The sequence below is a fragment of the Lissotriton vulgaris genome, chromosome 5 (genome assembly GCF_964263255.1).
Source record: "Lissotriton vulgaris chromosome 5, aLisVul1.2, whole genome shotgun sequence".
NCBI classification, from domain to species: domain Eukaryota; kingdom Metazoa; phylum Chordata; class Amphibia; order Caudata; family Salamandridae; genus Lissotriton; species Lissotriton vulgaris.
The window spans coordinates 1,051,028,386-1,051,049,596 of NC_141693.1; the positions used below are offsets into that span (position 1 = coordinate 1,051,028,386).

Consider the following 21,211-nt stretch of genomic DNA (forward strand, 5'->3'; position numbering starts at 1 on the left):
CATCTAGTATGCCTCAAAGTACCGCCATGAGGACTGCGCCTCAAGCAAATAATAAAACCAATAAGACAATCCCCGATCCTGCAGTAGAGAGAAAAAAGGGGGGAGGCCCACAGAGATTAAAAACTGCCAAAGCCCCAAGGACAAATAAAATTGGAGGGGGTGTTACTTTGGACTCTCCTAATGTTGCAGATAACGCTCCCTCCACCTGTGTAGATCTAAACTTTGATATCTTAGGCAGCCAATGTCCTAAAGATAATGAGGCAATGTTGAAGAGACTTGAAAATCTACAGGCCATAGCACTAACTCTGATTACCCATTGAGTGACTCAGATTGAGGATCGCTTAAATAACTTTGAAATACAGGCAAAATCTGATTTTGTAGTTCTTGAAGGCTTATTGTCTCAACCTAAGCTTATTGCAGCGCCTATACCCTGTAACCCAAGTAACACCGCCACAGTCATAGCTATACCAAATCCTAAATCATGCAGGCTACAAGCAAAGAAATTGACCCCTCCTAGGAAGATCATCGATGTAGCCACCAATTTGCACACATCAACGACTTCAACGATACGGGAATCCTACTGGAACAGGAAATATGTCTAGTGAATTCGCCCACACTGTTCTGAGTCCCCATGGCGATAAAAGTGCAATAGCAGCTACAGTAATTAATAATAAAGCGTCCAAGGCAAATACTTTTGATAGCTGTGTCCCAGTAAGACAGGAAAGCCCGGTACAAGGGTCACATGGACGAGGAGGCTTGGAACATAACACAAATATAAATGACACCTTGTCCTTACACCTTCCCTCGGTGGCTGCTCCTTTAGTGGTGGTCCTGAGAAATGTACCAGCCTTACGGGAAGGTCAGACTGAAAATACTGAACAACTGTTACTCAAAGTCTTGCACTGGTTGAATATGCAATTGAAGGACGCTGGGATTTGGGATGGGGATAGCACTAATCATATGATTATGGCTAGAGACCTACACCATGGATTGGCTCTTCGAGGAAGGAAGGGAGGGGTGACTTTGTAGTTGTAAACTTTAATAACGAGAATGTAACTAGATTTTTAGTATACAATTTGGGTAGCAATGTATGAAGATACCCGGATAAAATATCTATTCTGCCGCTAGGGTATTTCTATAAACCCGACTTCCATTCTCTAACTGGTTTGAGCTGTCCCAGAGTAGTTGGGCAGACATGGGCGTCTATAAGACCGGTACCTAGATCATTAGAGGTTCCACTTACTAACAGATTTGCCCCATTATCTGATCTTGACCTATGTGATTGACTGCAACTACCGAATTTGGTAGAGAATATAGATAGCCCACCAATCCCCCTCCAGGCCATCACAGCACAGCAGGATTGCAGGTAACACAGGCTAAGCGTCTGGATATTATGGAGATTTCAACACCCTCGGAGATGGGCAGGAGATTATCCCCTACCTCAACCTCCTTACTATCCTGGAATATTGCTGGTTGGACCTCTAAGGTTACGTCAACTGATTGGTCAGACTATATTGAGGGGTTTGATTTTATTGCCTTACAGGAAACATGGTCAGTAAATATGATTCATTGACCAGGCTACCGGACTTTTGGCAAAGCAGCAACTGTAAGACACAAAGGGATACCAAGTGGGGGCTTGATTACTTGGGTCAAGCAACAGACATACTATCAAATAGAAGAGATACCAATTGATAGTACGGACATTCTCGCCATTAATGCTCGATCAGAATATGAGCCAGATCTCATACTGTTCAATGTGTATGCGAGAGGGTTAGTTGGTGAGAAAGCATCACCAACTATTGCTCTTTTGGATACGCTCATTTATGATCTCCAAGATCTTAGCCGATTGGTGATAGCAGGCGATCTAAATTGTACATTCGAACCCCTCGGACATGACGACCACACTCTTAGCATGGACGAGGACTTAAATTGGGGTATACCATCTTTATTGTTGCACCCAATTGACACCTGGACCGAGGTGGCAGTACAATCAAAAAGCTTATCCCTGGTGAGGGGCTTTCGGGCAGTCAACGGGAGGTCACCCTCGGACCTTGTAGGCTCTAACACCTTCAATAATGCGATAAGAAGCAGTAGGATTGATTAGATTCTCATTAACTTAGAGCTATGGCAGGGACTCATGGACATGGACATGGTGGTCCAACATAGACCAGAGAGTGATCATGATCCGTTACTATTAACCCTAGCAAGGAATGGTACGGATCTCCAAGGGGCTCGCTCGGAAATAGCTACAGGGAATGTAATTATGTCCCAAGATTGTCGGAGGTTAAAATGGGCAGTGGTAGCAGAAGATGAGAGCATCCTAAATTTGATAAAGCTAACTATAGATATTCAGGTTGATTCTTTCCCAGCCCTTATGAAGATACATGAGGACCTTTTTGTAAAGTTGAAGTCCTTTTTTTTTAATTAAAAACAAAAGCGCAGCTAGGCACGTAATTAAAAAATCTGCCAAATGGTATGATGAGGCATGTGGGACTGCATTCAGACATCTTTCACAAGTAATTAATCTGGGAGTCCCACAGGATGTCAAGCATGCAAGGTTTGAATACCAAAAAGTCCAACCAAGGGCTTAGAAGAATTTTGATGAAAGTAGATGGAAGGAACTCATCCGTGCAAGTAATGGGAAGAACTGGAGGGAATTCTGGCAAATAGTCAAATGGGGCAGTGTAGAAATGGGACCAGTACCAGCTAATAACATGCCACCTGAACTCTGGGTCTCGCATTATCAGGCCCAATTTGCTTCTCCAACAGATAGCCTAATAGATTACCCTGCGATTATTTCCGAAGTTCTTTTAACGTTTGACAAAGGGGAGATAGAAAGAGTCCTGGATGGCGTACCAGCAGGAAGGGCCCCCGGTCCGGACTGTATCCCGGCTGATATATTTAAACAAGATAGTAAGAACTGGATTAAATATATCCACATCATCTCTAATGCCTTGGCCGGAGGTGCTCCAATACCCGTAAACTGGTGTGGGGCTGAAATTATTCCCATATATAAAAAAGGGGATTGTGCTAGCCCAGGTAATTATAGGCCAACAAGCCTAATCGACACCTTATAAAAGATTGTGGCTAGACTTGTGTTAGGTAGAGTCAATGAATGGGTAGTAGATCGGGACATTCTATCTACCTTCCAAGCCGGTTTCCGACCACTCGTCAGCACCATCGACCAAGTCTTTAGATTCATGATGATTTATTGGAGCACTGTGATCATAGCAGGGGGGACCTTATATGCTGCATTTGTTGATTTAAAATCAGCATTTGACCTATTCCCCAGATATAAGCTATGGGATACCTCAAAGGAGGCTGGGATGCCACCAGAGCTTTTATCTCTCATTATCAAAATGCATGAGTCAAACTATGCTCAGGTAAGGTGGGGACAACAGGGCGAGTTAACAGATCACTTCCCAGTTAACAGGGGAGTGAGGCAGGGGTGTGTCCTCGCCCCTACCTTATTCTCCCTGTTCATAAATAAGGTCATCTCATATTATACCAGATTTCCAACTGATGCTCCATCTCTTGCAGCTACGAGGGTTCCACTTTTATTGTTTGCAGAAGACACCTTAATTTTGTATAAAACACAAATGGGTCTGCAACGTGCCCTCGATAGAGTCATTGTTTTTTGCCACGACCATGAACTAGCAAATAATGTTGATAAGACCAAGTTCATGGTGATGCACAAACACAAAGCAATAAAAGGCAGAGTAGAAATTAATAATGCATGTTTAGAATAAACTGATAACTTTACATAACTGGGAGAAACTGTAGGTAGGAGGATGAACTGGAAACCCCAGATAGATGTGTTAGTTCTAAAGCATAATCAACTAGCAGGAGCCCTACTTAGAGAACATCGACTTTCATTTACTAAACCTGTAGAGCCAGCACTAACAATCTATAAAGGGAAAATCAGAGCATCGATAATTTACAGTGCAGAGCTCTGGGGATTCGAAAATCTTTCCCCCATAGTTCTTGCACAAAATAAGTTTTGGAGATTGTTAACTGGCCTGCCCCAATAAACTCCTGTCAAGCCATTATTGTTAGATTTAGGCTGTACTTCGCTGGAGGAGGCTGCAAGTTTTAGACCCCTAGCCTACTGGAGAAGGTTGTGGACGACACCAGAGTTAGCAACCTACGCCAATGCAGCAATGTACATTAGGAAAGCCAACTTGTCCTCAAATATTAAGTGGATACAAAAGATTAAGGGCACATTGTTTGAAATGGGGCTTAGCCACTTGTGGGAAGACCCGATAGGGAAGCCTTTCCCTAGCAAAAATTAGTATAAGCCACTTTACTGGGACATGATCAGTAAGAAGACTATGTCTTTGGTGAGTAGTAGTTCCTTGACAGGTATCTTTCTAGAGCACAACTTTGAAATAAGATCAGAAGCCTATTGGGATATCATCACAAGACCCGGTGATAGGAAACTATTTCACCAATTCAAAGTGGGCGCTCTCCCATTAAAATCCTTTACGGCAAAGTGGGACAACGAATTAGATGTTAGTTGTCTCTCGTGCCTAACTATGGAAGAGTCGATAGCTCACGTACTGTTTGTGTGCCCAGCATATAAGGGTCCCCGACACAAGTGGCTAAAGCCGATTTGCTCCAATCTTGGCACTCGATCATGTAAGATAGCCCTATGTGTCTTGAAAACAGATGCACGTGAAGACATAGTCATAGCTATGGCGAAATTCCTTAGTTGGACGTGGACAATTAGAAGAACTAGTTTGGAGTCTCCAACTGGAACTTTTCCCAATATTTAGCTGGTACATTTGGTTAGGCAGTGCACTTTTTATGACAGAATTTTTAGGGAATTTGTTTATATATGGAGTTTTAAATCATTATCTTTTTTACTGTTTAGATATTGATTAATTATTGGGCAAATTTGTTCGATAAAAGATGATATTAACTTTTGTATAGTTTTAAAGGTATGATATTTTATAACACTTTTATGTCTGTGTTTGTGTCTTTTACGATTGAAATTATCGAATAAAGATTAATTGAACTTGAACTTGCTATTATGCCCCTTAAATTCTAGCAGAATTACATACTAACATTCTACTATGACTTACAATGGAATACTACACAGAGCACATGACTTTACAGCAATGAGCTCATGGTTTCATCCACGAGCCTTGAGACTGGTAGGGGTAAGACTTTCGCTTCCCACTCTCTATATTGTATAAATGCAAACTAACACTTCTTCCACAAGTATGCTACAGCACCAAGAGCACATCACTTTACAGCAATGAGCTCACAATTTAGGCTCACGGTTTAATCCCCGAGTCTTCACACCAGTAGGGATGAGTAGTTCGCTTCCCACTCCCAGTATACTATAAACGCATACTAACACTACTTACACACTTATACTACAGTGGTTAGTATTCTACAGCACCCAGAGCCCATCACTTTTCAGCAATCAGCTTGGTTTCATCCCCAAATCTTCACACTGGTCGGGGTAACTACTTCGCTTCCCACTTCCGGTATACTATCAACACATATTAGCGGTCAGTAGTTTGCTTCCCACTCCCTGTATGGTATAAACGCCTACTAACACTACTTGCACACGCATGCTACAAACACCAGACCACATCCCTTTACAGCAATGACCTCACGGTTTAGACCCTCGGTTTCATACCTGAGTGTAGCACCATATCATATCACCACCATGCCACTCTGAGCAACACAGCGCTTTCAGACCGTTAACAGTGACAAATACCTACTGGCAACCACCAGTAGGTAATCAAGAACAAATTACAATAGTTCCTACATTCTTTTAGCTTTCAAAAATTCTCTCTATTACTATCTTTCTACTTTTCCATATAAATAGTTTTTTAAAATATTCAAGTACACATCGAAGTGAAAAAGGCAACATATTCTATCAACACACTTACTAGAACAATCTACAACACGTGTAGGTTAAAAGTTCATCAATTATTTTAACCTAACGATATTTTTTTGCAACATTTTCTCAAACATTTACCGGCATGTGCAGGTTAAAAGGTCACAATTGTTTTAAGTTCGAACAGTGCCTTCCAAATGCAAGTAGCAGGTGTGGTTGAGTTATGTTATGTTATGTTATGTTTTGTTATGTTATGTTAAACAAATTTATAAGGCGCAACTAACACCATTAGGTTTCTTGGCGCCATAATGAGGAGAGCAGATGAAGGAGCAAAGAGGCCGTTTATTTGTAGGATTCAGTAAAAAGAAAAGTTTTAAGGGAAGATCTGAATTTAGGGTACGAAGTGGACAGTCTGAGAGGCAGGGGGGGGAATTCCAAAAAGTGGGGGCCAGGAAGGAGAACTTGAGCCCGCCATGTTTCTTCCTCTTGTATCTGGGAATGGATAACAAGGCCAGTTGGGAAGACCGGAGAGTGCGAGGAGGGACGTAGGGTTGAAGGAGGGAGGAAATAAAGAGGGGGCCCTGACCGGCAAGGGATTTGGAAATGATACAGCCCAGCTTGAACTTGCAGCGGGCGGCTATCGGGAGCCAGTGGAGGCTTTTTAGAAGGGGGCGGACGTGTTGATCTCTTGGGAGAAAATGGATCAGGCGGGCAGCCTGATTCTGGATCAGCTGAAGCCGCCTAAGTTGGTAGGCTGGGATGCCTACATAGAGCGCGTTGGCGTAGTCGAGCCTCGATATTACTAGCGCAAGCAGGGCCAGGGTAAGGGCCTCGGAAGTGAGTAGCCGGGAGATTTTCCTGATTTTCCTTAATTGAAAATGGCTAGAGGAGACTACCGCGCTAATCTGGGGCGTCATGGAGAGGTCGCTGCTGATGACGACTCCCAGACTTTTGGCACAGTTGGCAGGACGGGGTGGACTGCCGAGGCTGACAGGCCAGAAGGAAGAGTCCCAAGGGTTGGAAGAACCCCCGACAAGAACCAGCTCGGTCTTGTCGGGGTTGAGCTTCAGGTGGTTTGAGCTCATCCAATTGCTAATAAAGCATAGGGTGTTTTGGAAGGTGGCAATAGAATCAGCAGAGGAATCAATGTTGAAAATTAGTTGTATGTCATCAGCGTAGTTGAACGCTGTGACATTGAACTGTCGGAGGGCACGGATAAGTGGGGAAAGATACAAATTAAAAAGGAGGGGGGATAGGGAAGAACCTTGTGGGACACCACAGGTAAGTTTGACCTGGGAAGCAGAAAACTGGGATAGTCTGACAGCTTGATGGCGTTGGGTCAGGAAGGAGCGGACCCAGGCCAGGGCGGTACCCTGGATGCCGGCCTCCCTGACACGGTCGACCAAAATATCATGGTCGACCGTGTCAAAGGCGGCCGACAGGTCCAGGAGGACCAGGGCCTGGCAGATGTTAGCGTCCGCTCCCCTGCGCAATTCCTCCATGACAGAAAGAATGACAGCTTCTGTTGAGTGCGCGGGTCTAAATCCAGCCTGCTGGGGGTCCAGTACACTAGAGTCTTCCACAAAAGAACTGAGAGTATGAGTGACGTGTGACTCTAAAACTTTGCTAAGAAAAGGAAGAAGGGAAATTGGGCGATAGTTGCTCATGATGGAAGGGTCTGCCGAGGGGTTTTTTAGAATGGCAACCACCTCTGCCTGTTTGAAGGGTCCAGGAACCTCCCCTGTGGTCAAAGAGTTGTTCAAAAGAGCAAGGGGGGGGTCTGGACAGGAAGTGAAAGCTTCTCGAAGGACCGAGGGGGGGCAACAATCGCTGGGAGAGCCAGAAGAGACTTTGTGTAGGAGTGATAAAAAGTTATCCTTTGAAATAAGGGGGATGAGAGTAAGAGTGTGAGTGTAAGAATAACTGGGAACACAGGAAGATGTAGGAGCAGGTGAAGAAATGGAGATGCTGGTTTTAATTTTGATGATTTTCTCCACAAAAAATTGGTTAAGGGAGTCGCACAGGGATTGGGAAGGAAGGGGGGCTAGGGCGACTCTTTCCGGGTTAGATAGTTCATCCACTATAGAAAAAATATCTTTGGATTTATTAGAGGAATTCAGGATTTTGCTTGAGAAGTAAGATGATTTGGCCGCAGTAATTGCTTTCTTGTACTCCTTCAACCGAGACGAAAAAATCTCTTTTGATTCGGGGGAGTAGTCCCGGCGCCAGCATCTCTCTGCCTGGCGGAGACTGAGTTTGTGTGCGCTGAGCTCAGCGGTAAACCACTTTTGGGCATCATGTCTGCGCCTTGTCTTGACAGGTTTTAAAGGTGCCACAGAGTCGGCCGCAGTGGTGAGCCAGTGTGTGAGGGTTTTGGACTGAAGGTCAGTGGAGTTGAGCACATTTTATCCTATAATATGTACTCCACGTGCAAACTGCTTTTTCTTAACCAATCACAAACATACTTTTCCAGAAAAGGACACTACTTTTAAAAAACAATGTTTTTCATCTCCTAATCAGGTACCATTTTGTAGGCGAAAAGAAACTAGTTCCCCGTCTTTAAACATATCTCTTATTCTACGATGGAACTGCATGAGCTACAGACATCTTTCCTTACCTTCCAGCCATACCTACAAAATGCTAGTGTAGATCATAGGACGTAGTTATGTTTTTTGGTGCAAGAGGTAGGCAGAACAGAGACATATTGACTTAGACCTAGGTTTACAAAATGTGAACATTAAATGATTTGTACAGAGAGGATTGAAGTGCCACCAATTGTTGCCTTTGGTTAAAATCTGTTTGCATCTCCAACACCCTGACCTCATGATTGTGCACTGTGGTGGAAACGACTGTAATGGCCGGATTTTCTGCTTAGATGGGATCAGCCCCTAGGGGCCCCTCTAACCCAGCCAAAACGTAATCACCTCCCTCCTTAGAACGTATTTACAATGGGTATGGATACATATACGTACAGTTCGTACCTAAGGATGGGGAAATAGCAATAAACATGCATAGGTTTTCTACCATATTCTATTCACATCAGCTAGTCTCGCGGCCACCCAGACCCAGACTAATCTACCCTAGGGCAGATATGACACACAATCCGGCGTGTCTACACACATGGGTCTGCAGTAAGCATGGGCGAATTTTGCGGATCTCGCGTTCGCGAATTTTGCGGATTTGCGGATTCGCAATCCGCAAAATCCGCGAATTCCCGCGAATTTGCGGATTTTTTTTTTTTGTGTTCGCAATTGTTTCTGCCAGTTCGCGAGGATTTGGTACTAGTTCGCAATTGCGAACTTACTTGTCGGCTCGCAACGGTCGCGACTATGTTGTTTCTACGTCTGGTTCATCATCACAGCCTCCCAGCACCCTCTGTTTTACCACTGGCACCCTCTCTTTGACCCATGCCACCCTCTGTTACATCAATGCCACCCTCTGGTTCATCATCACTGTAGAAGATGGGGGGAAAAGCAAGCCCACCTGCCCTGCTTGAACTGACATGAATTAATTTGGGGTTAGTTTATTAACAACACCTGCCCTGCCCCAACTGACAATAATGAATTAGGGGCTAATTAATGTGTCACTGAAAGAATTTAAAGTTCCAGCCTGGCACCCGCTTGTCTGCTCCTTTAGCTGTAAATCAGGACCTTTGTGGCATACAGTTAAGGTCAGAGCAGGGTCACACAATAGTTGCAAGCAGGCAACCGAATTCTGGAGGGCCCCCTCAGGAAGCACTACAAAGAATCGTTACAAATCATGAGGTTGACCTTTTGCACCTGCTCATTGCTTTTGCTTTTGCTGAAATCGTTTTTCGGTTTTTTTCGCGCTATTCGCGGGGCGCGGCGTCGTGCGAAACCGACCGCGGAAGCCGCCAATTCGTGCGAATGAGCATTTTATTTTTTTGCGGCTTGTTGTTTCGCGAGTTTTTTTGCAGTATTCGCGAGCCGCTTGCTGCGCAACACGCGAATTTACCCCAAGGTCGAGTACGGGCGCGGCCATTTTGTTTGCGTGACGTATTTCCGTTTCCGCCCGCTATGTATAATCTCGCGCAGTAAGCGCATTGCGAGTAGAGGTTCGCACGAGATCGCGCGGGAAATCTAGAGGTTCGCACGAGATCGCAAGGAAAATCTCGCGCGAACTTACTTTTGCGCTCGTGAACGGGCGCCGGCCATCTTTTTTTTCATTCATTTCCTGTGTCTGGGCATGGTGTTTAATCCTCTTGGTATCTTTGCCATCCTTTGCTTGTTTTCAGTTTTTTTTTACGATTTTGCTTCTTATCTATCCCTCTCTTTTCCTAGCTGTATATTTTTGTCTTTTCTGCTATTTTTCTTTACTTTTAAACTACTTTTTTAAACTCTTTTCTTTTCTTCTTCCCTATCCTATTCTTTCTTAATTTTCTACTTCTTCCTACCTTACCTGCCCAGACCATGGTCAAGCCAGGCGCCGTGAAGCTGCCCAGGCACTTGAGGGCCGCAGCGGCGGCGGGGAGTAGTGCTGGACCCAGTGGCAGGACAGCATGCGGGAGATTGAGGGGGGAGCAGGTGACGCGACGGGAGATCTTCAGCCCGGAGGAAGTGGGCGCGCTGGTCTACTTCGTCCAGCGCCGCCTGCCCAGGACCATCGCGGGAGGCGGCAGGATCGCGGCCGGCGGCTACAACATGCGGGAGCGCCGGAAGCGGTGGGAGAAGGTGTGCTGGGCCATATCCCACCTCTACGGGGTCCAGCGCACCTACAGCCAGGTCACCCATCGCTGGACGGACCTCCTGGACCGCGAGCGCGACCTGCTGGACCAGCTCGGCTTGGAGATCCCCGGGCTTGGTGAGTAGTAGTAGCCATTTAATCACTCACTACTATGATGTTTTCTCCTGCTCTGTGTTGTTGTATTGCAAATATTTGTTTTTTACATGGAGCAAGCCAATAATGCCGCTGATGACGATTACATTGTAGTTAAATTATATTTCAAAATCTTCTGTGCATTTCAGGTGCACTGCTCTCCTTCTCAGTGGCGTTGCTACTATGCTTATTTGTTTTCTATTTCGTGGTCTCATTGGCCTGAGTAACTATTATGTATGAGTGTACTTTACAGAACTGCGTAATGCTAGACACTAGGGGGCAGATTACATTTACAAGCCCCTTGCGCCACGTTTACGTTGCATTGCGTGACGCAACAGCGGCGTAAACGTGCCGCATCCCTGCGAGTCATTTACAGCATGACGCATCTAGGGAGATGCGTCACGTTATAAAGCCATGGGCCTGCACCACAATGGGTGCGTTTCTAGTACGCAGGGTGGGCGGTCCAGCGGCTGTGCACCTCGCAAAATTGCCTGCGTGAAATGTACAAGATTTAACGCAGGCACTTCTGCGACGCTGCTACGTCAATTCAATTCCTTATGTCTGCTCGAAGCAGGCGAAAGGACTGACACAGCATGTTAAGTATTGGGTGGCCCTGAGCATTACTGGAGTTGCATTGCGTTGGCGACGTGACTCCAGCGATGCGCCGCTCTTACGTGACGAGATGCCTCACGCAAGTGCCTACCCTTGCGCCAGGGCGCGCCGCATTGTAAATGAGGCACATCTGCCGTGTCGCAAGGGTAGTTTTGCGTGACGCATTTCATCTGGCGCATCTCTGGAGATGCGCCAGAACGCGTAAGTAAGTATGCCCCTAAGGGGCAGAATTGCAATTACCGTCGCATCCCTGCAAAGTAGCAGGGATGCGCCATTAATTGTGCAGCCCGCTACCACCACCAAACATGGTGCGCCGTATTTGCAATGCGGCGCACCATGGGCCCAAAACGTCACCGAAGCTTTACTGCTGGAGTTGCGTCGCAACGATGGCGCAGCTCCATCAATGCTCTGGGGTACCCTATCTCCCCAATGCTGGGTCAAGCCGTACGTCTGCTTCAAGCAGGTGCAGGGTTTGTGTGACGCATCATTGTCCTAAAGGTGACTGATTGATATTTTGTAGATTTCCCTCAGCCACTATTAGGATGTGTTCCAGCGCAGGAATGCCCTCCCTTGCGCCGGAACGCCCCCTGATGGCGCAGGGCTTTATAACGGGATGCATCTCCCAAATGCGTCACGTTGTTATAATATTATACGCCGCACCATGGCGCCCTTTTTTGTTTAGCTGCTGCGTCACAAAAGTCACGCAAGAACGGCGCAAAAGAGCCGCAAGGGCTTAAATCTGCCCCTTCCTTTGTAACCCTGACAATAAGAAAAATAGTGGCGGTGGATTGATAGTTTGACTATTTAAATGACTGGTAATGTAGCAGGCAACTGTTAGTGTTGTCACTGATCTGACTGAAATCACAATGGAGTTTGTCTGTCACTTTGCGTCTTGCCTGCGGACTGCTGCCTGCCAGTCCTAGGTGAACGTTTCAGTACTTTGTTTAGTGAGTTACGTGACTTTCGAAGTCACAGGTCCGCAAATAAATGAAAAGTAACCATAATCAATATAATTTCGCAGAAATATTTTGTTATTGTTCTTTTGAAATGTTTGATTTGGTTGACATTGACAAGCAACAATCATCCATGTTTTCTGTTCTTTCTTTCATGTTGTACGTCAGCTCCCCCCAGGGGCGAGAGGAGGACACAGGAGCAGCAGGCGGCGGATGCTGTTCATCAACAGGGCCAGGATCGGGCAGGCGAGGGCTCCTCTGCTGGCCCCAGTAAGTTTTCATTTTAGACTAGTACCTATTTTTCCTAGCGTTCCTCATTTGACTTTTTTCAAAATTGTCTTTGCTCTTCTTGTAGACTGTATCTAAATTCTTATCCTGCCTCTACTATGACTCCCTGTGGTATTACTAGATTATTCTTATTAGTCTGTCTGTGTAGCTAACTAAGATTGCACGGTTGGCGAAACTCCCATGATTCTAGTCAGCAATAGCTCTATCAACTTAGTGCAGTCCTCTGGGATTGTCCATAATGTCTTTTGAAGTGTTCTATCTGGACTCATGCTTGCAAAAATTGCAAAACCTTTCGCTCAGTCACTCTAGTCTGGACCAAAAAACACAGATTGTATTTAAGTTTAAAAGCTTTATTAAAAGTAAACACATTTATTAAAATGAAGTCATAATAAAACTAAACGTTTAACTGATAATGGAAAAGTGGTTAGTGCTGACGATTAATTGAAGACATTTCTTGTGGTCGAGCCGAGCTCTCACCTGGTTTCAACTTGATCTTGTTGTTAGAAGTCCATCTTCTGTCTGTGTGGAGAAAAATGGTGCGTGTTAAAAAAACAGCCTTCATCAGTTGTGCCAAAAAGTGCAGCAAGACAACCTTCCCTGGAAAAAGGGACATTTTTTTTAACTTTAACGTAGACAGTCACAAATTACATTGTTTTCACATGTCTTCATTCCTAGACCAAATACTAGTGACTAGTGAGTGCTTTATTCTAACATTCTTAAATGTACTTTGTAGGTGGAACATCTGGTGGCGGGGCCAGTGTGGAGGTGGTGGTGCTTGACACGGAGGCGGAGGGCGATTCTTCAGGGGAGGAGGCGGCGGCGGCAGCTGTGAGAGTTGAGACGGTGGTGGTGGCGGCCAGAGGTAAGCTCTTATATATTCCTTACTTATTGAGATTGAAGACTAGCTGGGAAGGCAAGAATATGAGATGCATGGCTGGGTGAATGATGAAGCAATGATGGGTGGAAGGACAACAGCCTGGGTGGGTGACACAGAAACTGTATGTGTCCATATACCTGGATCATGCTACTATCTGACTCTTAGATAGCATATGTGTATCTAGAGCAGGGGTACTCCTAGTACGGCCCGCGGGCCGGTGGTGGCCCGGCAAGCCTTCCTTGGCGGTGCGCAGACCTTGCAGACAATCACTGCTCCCCCGGCCCCCACAGAGCAGAGGCTTTTTTGTATTTCACCTGTTAGCGCCCCTGCATCTCCACTCTGACAATCACTGCTCCCCCGGCCCCCACAGAGCAGAGTGGAGATGCAAGGCCACAAAGAGGTGAAATAGAACAAAGCCTCTGCTCTGTGGGGCCGGGCAAGCAGTGATTGTCAGGGTGGAGAAGCAGGGGCGCTAAAACAAACAAAGCCTCAATAATATGTTAATGGTCTTTTAAAGACCTGTTAAGTACTTTGGTGTTGTTGTCTGTGTGTGCGCGTTGAGGAAGCGGTCTCAACCCGGGCTGAAGGCTGACACAGATAGACACACACACAGTGAGATGACAGAGGGGGAGGGAGAGGGAGGGCAGGAGGGAGAGAGAGATGGAGGGAGGGCAGGAGGGAGAGCAGGAGGGAGAGAGATGTATGTAAATGCTGGGTCTGGTGGCTCAGTGGATGAGGGCATCTGCTGCAGGGACCTGTGTGCAACCTCATGGTCACAAGTTATCGTTTTGCTTTAGCCCCGCCCCCTCTGACTCCGCCCCCACCAGTGCGGCCCTCGGCCCCAAACTACACTGTAAATGTAGCCCCTGAGAGAAAGTTTGTGAGTACCCATGATCTAGAGAGAGTAGACGGTCAGTGGATGAACTAAGTGTAACTTTGAAGAGCATGTAACACTGCACCCGCACGTCCGTTCCAGTGTAGGAAAGGCAAGGAAAAGAACTTTTAATTTTGTCCAAATACTACCATAAATAGTAGCAGTAGTTTGTATTGCAAGCACTGCATAGATCCGGTTATTATGGTGGCCACTCCCTACCTCTCTTAATAAGTTTAGTAGTACTCAGTAATTCATGTGTGGATGTATCACTGGTCACTCAATAAAAAGCAAAGCACCTAAAGTCATCCCATATATAAGCAAAAACATCCCATGTGAAGTGATAGATAATCAGATTATTTATCTTCTTCAATTTTCCATTTCTAGTACTCATTTCCACTGTAGGGTGAAAGTTAAATTAATTAAGCAGTAGCCCTTGAGTTGTAACAGAGTATTCTCAGTGCCACCCGTAATAGAAAAGTAAGAGCTTCACCACCTGCATGTACTGGACGGGTACAGTAACGCAACGGCAACGCAAGTCTAGGTCACTCCTCATGGCGTGCGTCTCTTTTTCTCGGGTGCAAGTTTACCGCGCTGGCATTATGCCGGCTTGCAGAAAATAACGTACCAATTTTCCAAAACAAGAGATAAGAAGAAGAATAAGACTGGTGTACTTTCATAGTCGACTCCAATGGAAGTCCACAGTGCTCGTAGAATTTGTTCCTTAAACTCCCACTAATGTTAGAGCAAGGATGAAGAAGTGTGGGGTTAGATAGATACTGGCCTCAATAGTTATGTAATGCGCTTGCAAGTTGCTAGTTGTACTGCAGCACAAATTTCTGCTGAATGATTGAGTTAATCTTAAAGAGCATTGGTTACAGACTATGTCTTTCTTTCTTCATATAGGTTCTCCTTCCAAACGAACAAGGAGGAAGGAGCTGGCTAGAGCGGCCCGGCAACGGAGGATCGAGGCCACTGTTGCGGAATATCGGCGGCTGGTGGCCCTGGAGGACGTGGAAAGTGTGCAGTCGACAACTACAACAACGTCGTCTGCATCGGCCTCCGTGGCCCCACGGGCTGCCACCCAGCACAGTGGTCCACCCAGACTGAGCCGGGCTGCCAAAGGCAAACGCCACCGCCGAGCAGCAAGGCCAACAGCTGCCTCTCACAGGCATTGCACCTGCAAGGCAGTGAAGGCACGCCTGCGCCGCACTACCCTGATGGTGTCCCGCCTTCAGCAGGAGCTCGCCTTGCTCCGCGAGGAGCATGATGCCCTGGCCCAAAAAGTTAACAGCATCCACCCATAGTGTCCCTTGCCCCTTTTTTAGAGACTTTTGGGGGGTGGGAATTGGGAGTTGGGTTTTTGGGGACTTTTGAAGGACAATCGTTGGGGTTAGGGAGGGTCTTGCGGGAGATTATTTTGTTAGGGATATAAATATACTTTTTCAAACTTTATCTGAGCATACCTGTTTTTTACTGCTTGCCTGGTGGGTGGGGGTTTAACGTTGACTGTTTTCCTGAAAGTTTAGTTCCATTTTCTTCCTTTAAGTGTAAATGCCCAAATGTTTTCAACACTAAGTGCCTCTCACAGACTAAGTGAAGTGAATCCAAGAGTCCTAGGACTTTAGTAGTACTACCTTCAGTCTCTCGTCTCTCGTACTAATACTCCATTATACCCCCAAACCACCAAACGCTTATCTTACCTGTAATTTGTGTTTGAAAGTAGGGCTAGACCCAGGGCTGGCTCCACGGGAAACACCGAATAACGTTGGCAATCTTGGTCGGATAAAATTTCCTCATAGCGGTGGTACTAGTGGTGTGACACAGTGGCAGTTGCATGCCTATGAAAAAAAAGAAAATGAAATCTGGTTTGTCCTCCTGAGCAATTCAACGGTACAACTGAGAATATAGCAGGTGACAGAAGTACAGTAGAGCAGTGCCACATTGTAGCCTAACAAATGGTAAAGTATAACTACTAATTCGGTTGAAGTTCTTTCACATTAGCAATGGTTCTTTGTCAAGCAGAGTAAGAATATATCCTCGGATTTCTTCACCAGCCTGTTGCTATCACCTTATCCTCCCCACCCAGCAAGTGTGTGGATTTATTGCTGTAATAATAATTTAGTCACACATCAATCAAAACCACACAGCCCGGGGGAAGAGGGTTAGGGTTTGAAAAATGGATGGGTACGGGGGTTTTTGGGAAAGGTTTTGGGAGACAAGAAAAAATAGCACAGCATAGACAAACTATTGTGAACATAAACAAATCTTTGGGTACAAACCTATCCATCAATCTTTGAAAGTGCATGCACTACTGCATGCATGTCAGTGAAAAGTAAGTAGTACATTCGACAACTGTGGAAAGAAAGAATGCGACAGTACAGGGCCTGTGTGGAATTATTGATAACGATATTCAACATAAGGTCTCTGTAGCCAGATACCCGAGAGCCTTGCTGGTCACTATAAATCCATTCACAACAACACTCAATGGGGTTGGTCTGGAAGGTGTCAGGTTTACTCCCCGTGATCCAGTCGATGCAAATATGGTTCCACCTCCAAATGTCACCAACACCCAGAAGTGTAAACACAGGGTGTTCGAGCCATTAGGCGGGGGAGAAAAATAACAAACTAAAATAAAAAATGTGGGATGGGTAAAGGTAGGGTCAGCAGGGAAAGGATACCTGTAACAGAAGACAAGACAGGCATCAGTGAAGTGCTGTCCTAACATACAAGGGTACTCTCATATAGTCTCACTAAATAACCAAGGAAGTAGACAAGTACCTGAGCACCAAGAAAACATGACCTTGGATAGGAAATACTATAGCCCTTCTGCCACAATCTGTGAGGAAGGCCTAAGAAACACATAAACATATAGTTAACGAACACACTCCTGTCGCACCAAACACACTCGCGTTATACTAAGACATCAAACCCACTACTCACAACATACCACAAACTTGGTAGAGGACTCAATGTACAAAGGGGGTTCCAAATAGTCAAAGCAAAGATGTATGGTCCAACAAAAAGGAAGAGGGAAACGGTAGTGTGTAGGAAGCAAGAACTACAACACTGCGCTCTCTAAGTAATGACCCAGTAGAGAATCTTTGGTGAAGGTCAAACAGAAAAACGTAGTTGCGACCACCACTGAATTCTGCCAACAACACACCCCACGGTGCACTACACAAAGAGAACTGGGGTAGCCTATAGTTACCTCACTACATGCCCAGTTATGGAGGTCCTTTGAAATACACAGTTATACAACGGAGACGCGTAGTTGTCCTTACTACCGCGCTCCGTTTTAATAGTACAAAAACGATCCCCGATGTGAACGCTAACACGTGGTATAGACCGCCACTGTGCTCCGCCACACACAATTCAACCAAACAGGAATTCATCAAAGGTAGAATTCTGTTAGAAAACAGTCACAGAACCTCCCTTAACAATCCGTTCAGGCAGTAATCAGCTGACCGCACCGGCGGCCGAGGAGTTTAGAGCGGCTTTACCTGAAGACGCGTGAAGTCCGTCTACCGCCAAGGACAGAACACGGAAGCGCTCCCCACTGAGCCTCAGGGGGGGGGGGAACCGGGGAAGGTGATAGTCCACAGGAGACACGATAGAAAAGCATGCAGAGCGTCCGCTCTCATGCCGGTGCAGAACAGAAACCAGAATAACGCGCAACAGGAAGCGCGTCTGTTCCCCAGATAAACTTCCTGCAAGTCTCCCGCCTACTCATGGGAAATGTAGTTTCATAGTACGGTAGGCGCTTAGGGGCTGCGTAACCTGACAGAAGGTATAGTAGATAGAAAAGGAGAAATTGCTTTTTTTCTAGGTGTCCCCTCACTCACCAGGGTTGCCCCTTGGTGACATGCTTCATCATTGGGGCCATCCCAGTCCTCTACGGCCTGGGGCGTGCTGCGACTTGCGAATTACGTAGGAGCACTTACAAATGACTATGTGTGGTGCAGATGTGATAGTGGAGTGGACTAAGTGATGTGTTAAGGGATCAATTTAGAAGCCTAGAGAGAGCCAAGAAATGCAGTCACAGTCAGAGAAAAAGGCAAGGGATACTGTATCTATGTGGTTGTAGTGGTCCTGTTGGAAGTGGTAAGTAAGTTGCCTGCAGAAAAAAAATCCTCCTATTAGCGGCACTCCTCCATTGCAGCCGACGCTTCGTCCATCGATGTTGGTCACCAGAAGACACCCTGTAAAAAAAAGCACAGCATAGACAAACAATTGAACATAAACAATTCTTTGGGTACAAACCTATCCATCAATCTTTGAAAGTGCATGCACTACTGCATGCATGTCAGTGAAAAGTAAGTAGTACATTCGACAACTGTGGAAGAAAGAATGCAACAGTAAAGGGCCTATGTGTAAATTATTGATAACGATATTCAACATAAGGTCTCTGTAGCCAGATACCCGAGAGCCTTGCTGGTCACTATAAATCCATTCACAACAACACTCAGTGGGGTTGGTCTGGAAGGTATAGTAGATAGAAAAGGAGAAATTGCTTTTTTTCTAGGTGTCCCCTCACTCACCAGGGTTGCCCCTTGGTGACATGCTTCATCATTGGGGCCATCCCAGTCCTCTACGGCCTGGGGCGTGCTGCGACTTGCGAATTACGTAGGAGCACTTACAAATGACTATGTGTGGTGCAGATGTGATAGTGGAGTGGACTAAGTGATGTGTTAAGGGATCAATGTAGAAGCCGAGAGAGAGCCAAGAAATGCAGTCACAGTCAGAGAAAAAGGCAAGGGATACTGTATCTATGTGGTTGTAGTGGTCCTGTTGGAAGTGGTAAGTAAGTTGCCTGCAGAAAAAAAATCCTCCTATTAGCGGCACTCCTCCATTGCAGCCGACGCCTCGTCCATCGATGTTGGTCACCAGAAGACACCCTGTCCACTGCCTGCCTGATGCTGAATTGTGGCTCGCTACTGTGAAGCCTGACTCCATCCTTTTTTCCCCATTGCAGAGACTGAAACCCGGCCTGTAATTATTCAACGAAAAACAGGAAGTGATATAATATTACAACACCACTGATAAATAAATATAAGGTATGTAGGCTGTGGAGTGCAAAAAGTCACAATTTGATTTTCCTAGTAGACAGTACAATATTTTTGAAAGTGCGTACTCTGAGTCACCTTTTGAAGGATAAATAAGTATGGGCAAATTTATGTAGCGGATCTTGCCCCTCAAGCTAGGTGTACTGTAAACTGTGTTTTAGAACAAAATTAGATCTTCCTAGCAGTGCTCCCACCCAGACCCTTACTAAAGCCAGTCGCAAAAATGTAGAAGACCCCCAATCAAATCTCAAAAAACGAGGCCTAGCAGAAAACTGGTGACAAAACTTACTTTGAAAGTAAAAGTAGGCCGAAGTACCCCCTTCCTAATTACCCATTACCCACCGTGGATTGCATTCAAACCACTTGCAAGCAACCAAGCAAAAGTAGCCATAGCCAGCATCGCTCCAAGACTCGAAATCCCCCCCACTCAAACACATGCAATAGAAATACTGCTAACCCTAACGAACCCTAAGTTAAGAATAGTGGCAAAGGCTTTCTTTAACTATGCCAAATCCCCCCTTTCCCACCATGGATTTTCTTCAAATGACTTGCAACCAAAATTACACATTCTCACGAGTGCTCTAAGACCCCAGAACTCAGTTGGAAAAATCTAGAACACCCCGAAACACATGCAATCCTGCTGCTAGGGCTAACCCTAACGAACCCTAAGTTACAAAAAGTGCCAAAACTAAAGGCTTTTCCGCGCGGATTTTGTCCCAACCACTTCTACCCGGTATTAGACCTTCCCAGGAATGCCCAAAGACCCGTCACAACCCACCCGCCAAGAAGCATAACACCCCCAAACAGGCCAAAAGCAAAATCTCATACTTGCAATATTTCTGGGCCTTCGGTCCAAACGCGCTGCGTAGCTAGGCCATAAGTCGTGGTTGGCACGACGGATTTCCTGAAAAGCAAATGCAATCAAGATTAGAGTGTCCCAGCAGTGCTCCCAGACCACGAAACTCACCCACAAACACCAGGAAGCCCCCCAAACAGGCCCCCGAAAACGCTACATAGAGCAAAATGTCAGAAATAGCCAAAAAAAATAATCGGCCTGGATTTTGTCCCAACCACTTCTACCCGGTATTAGACCTTCCCAGGAATGCCCCAAGACCCGGCAACCCACCCGCCAAGAAGCATAACACCCCCAAACAGGCCAAAAGCAAAATCTCATACTTGCAATATTTCTGGGCCTTCGGTCCAAACGCGCTGCGTAGCTAGGCCATAAGTCGGGGTTGGCACGACGGATTTCCTGAAAAGCAAATGCAATCAAGATTAGAGTGTCCCAGCAATGCTCCCAGACCACGAAACTCACCCACAAACAGACGGAACCCCCCCTAAGAGCACCTCAAAGGCAAGCAAGTCATCAAAAACACAAAAAAAATTCCGCCTGGGATTTGGTCCAAAACACTTTTATCCGGTATTAGAGCTTCCCAGCAATGGCCCCAGAGCCGTCAACCCAGGAGAAAACGAGTAGAAGACCCCCAAACAGCCAAAGAGCAAAAGTACAAAAATGGGGACTTAGTCAATTTTTCACAAATTTCCCAAATCATTCAGCGCGCGCTCTGCAGCTAGGCCCTAAGTCCCCTCTGCCACCATGGATTTGCTTCAAACCTCTTGCAAAGTAAAGTATATATAGCCAGCAGTGCTCCCAGACCACGAAACTCACCCACAAACACCAGGAAGCCCCCCAAACAGGCCCCCGAAAACGCTACATAGAGCAAAATGTCAGAAATAGCCACAAAAAAAAAATCGGCCTGGATTTTGTCCCAACCACTTCTACCCGGTATTAGACCTTCCCAGGAATGCCCCAAGACCCGGCAACCCACCCGCCAAGAAGCATAACACCCCCAA

At 46.0% G+C, this 21,211-nt stretch overlaps 1 protein-coding gene across 1 annotated transcript in view; it reads left to right on the forward strand.

Moving 5' to 3' along the window:
- The window catches only part of LOC147711981 (uncharacterized), a 38,872-nt gene extending 22,741 nt beyond the window's left edge, over nucleotides 1–16,131 (forward strand). The window contains exons 2-4 of the mRNA XM_086919572.1: nucleotides 12,424–12,525; nucleotides 13,277–13,405; nucleotides 15,198–16,131. Of these exons, the coding sequence (XP_086775698.1) occupies nucleotides 12,424–12,525; nucleotides 13,277–13,405; nucleotides 15,198–15,598 (632 nt within the window). The 3' untranslated portion in view covers nucleotides 15,599–16,131. The remainder of the gene's footprint in view (nucleotides 1–12,423; nucleotides 12,526–13,276; nucleotides 13,406–15,197) is intronic.
- Nucleotides 16,132–21,211: the final 5,080 nt, after the last annotated feature.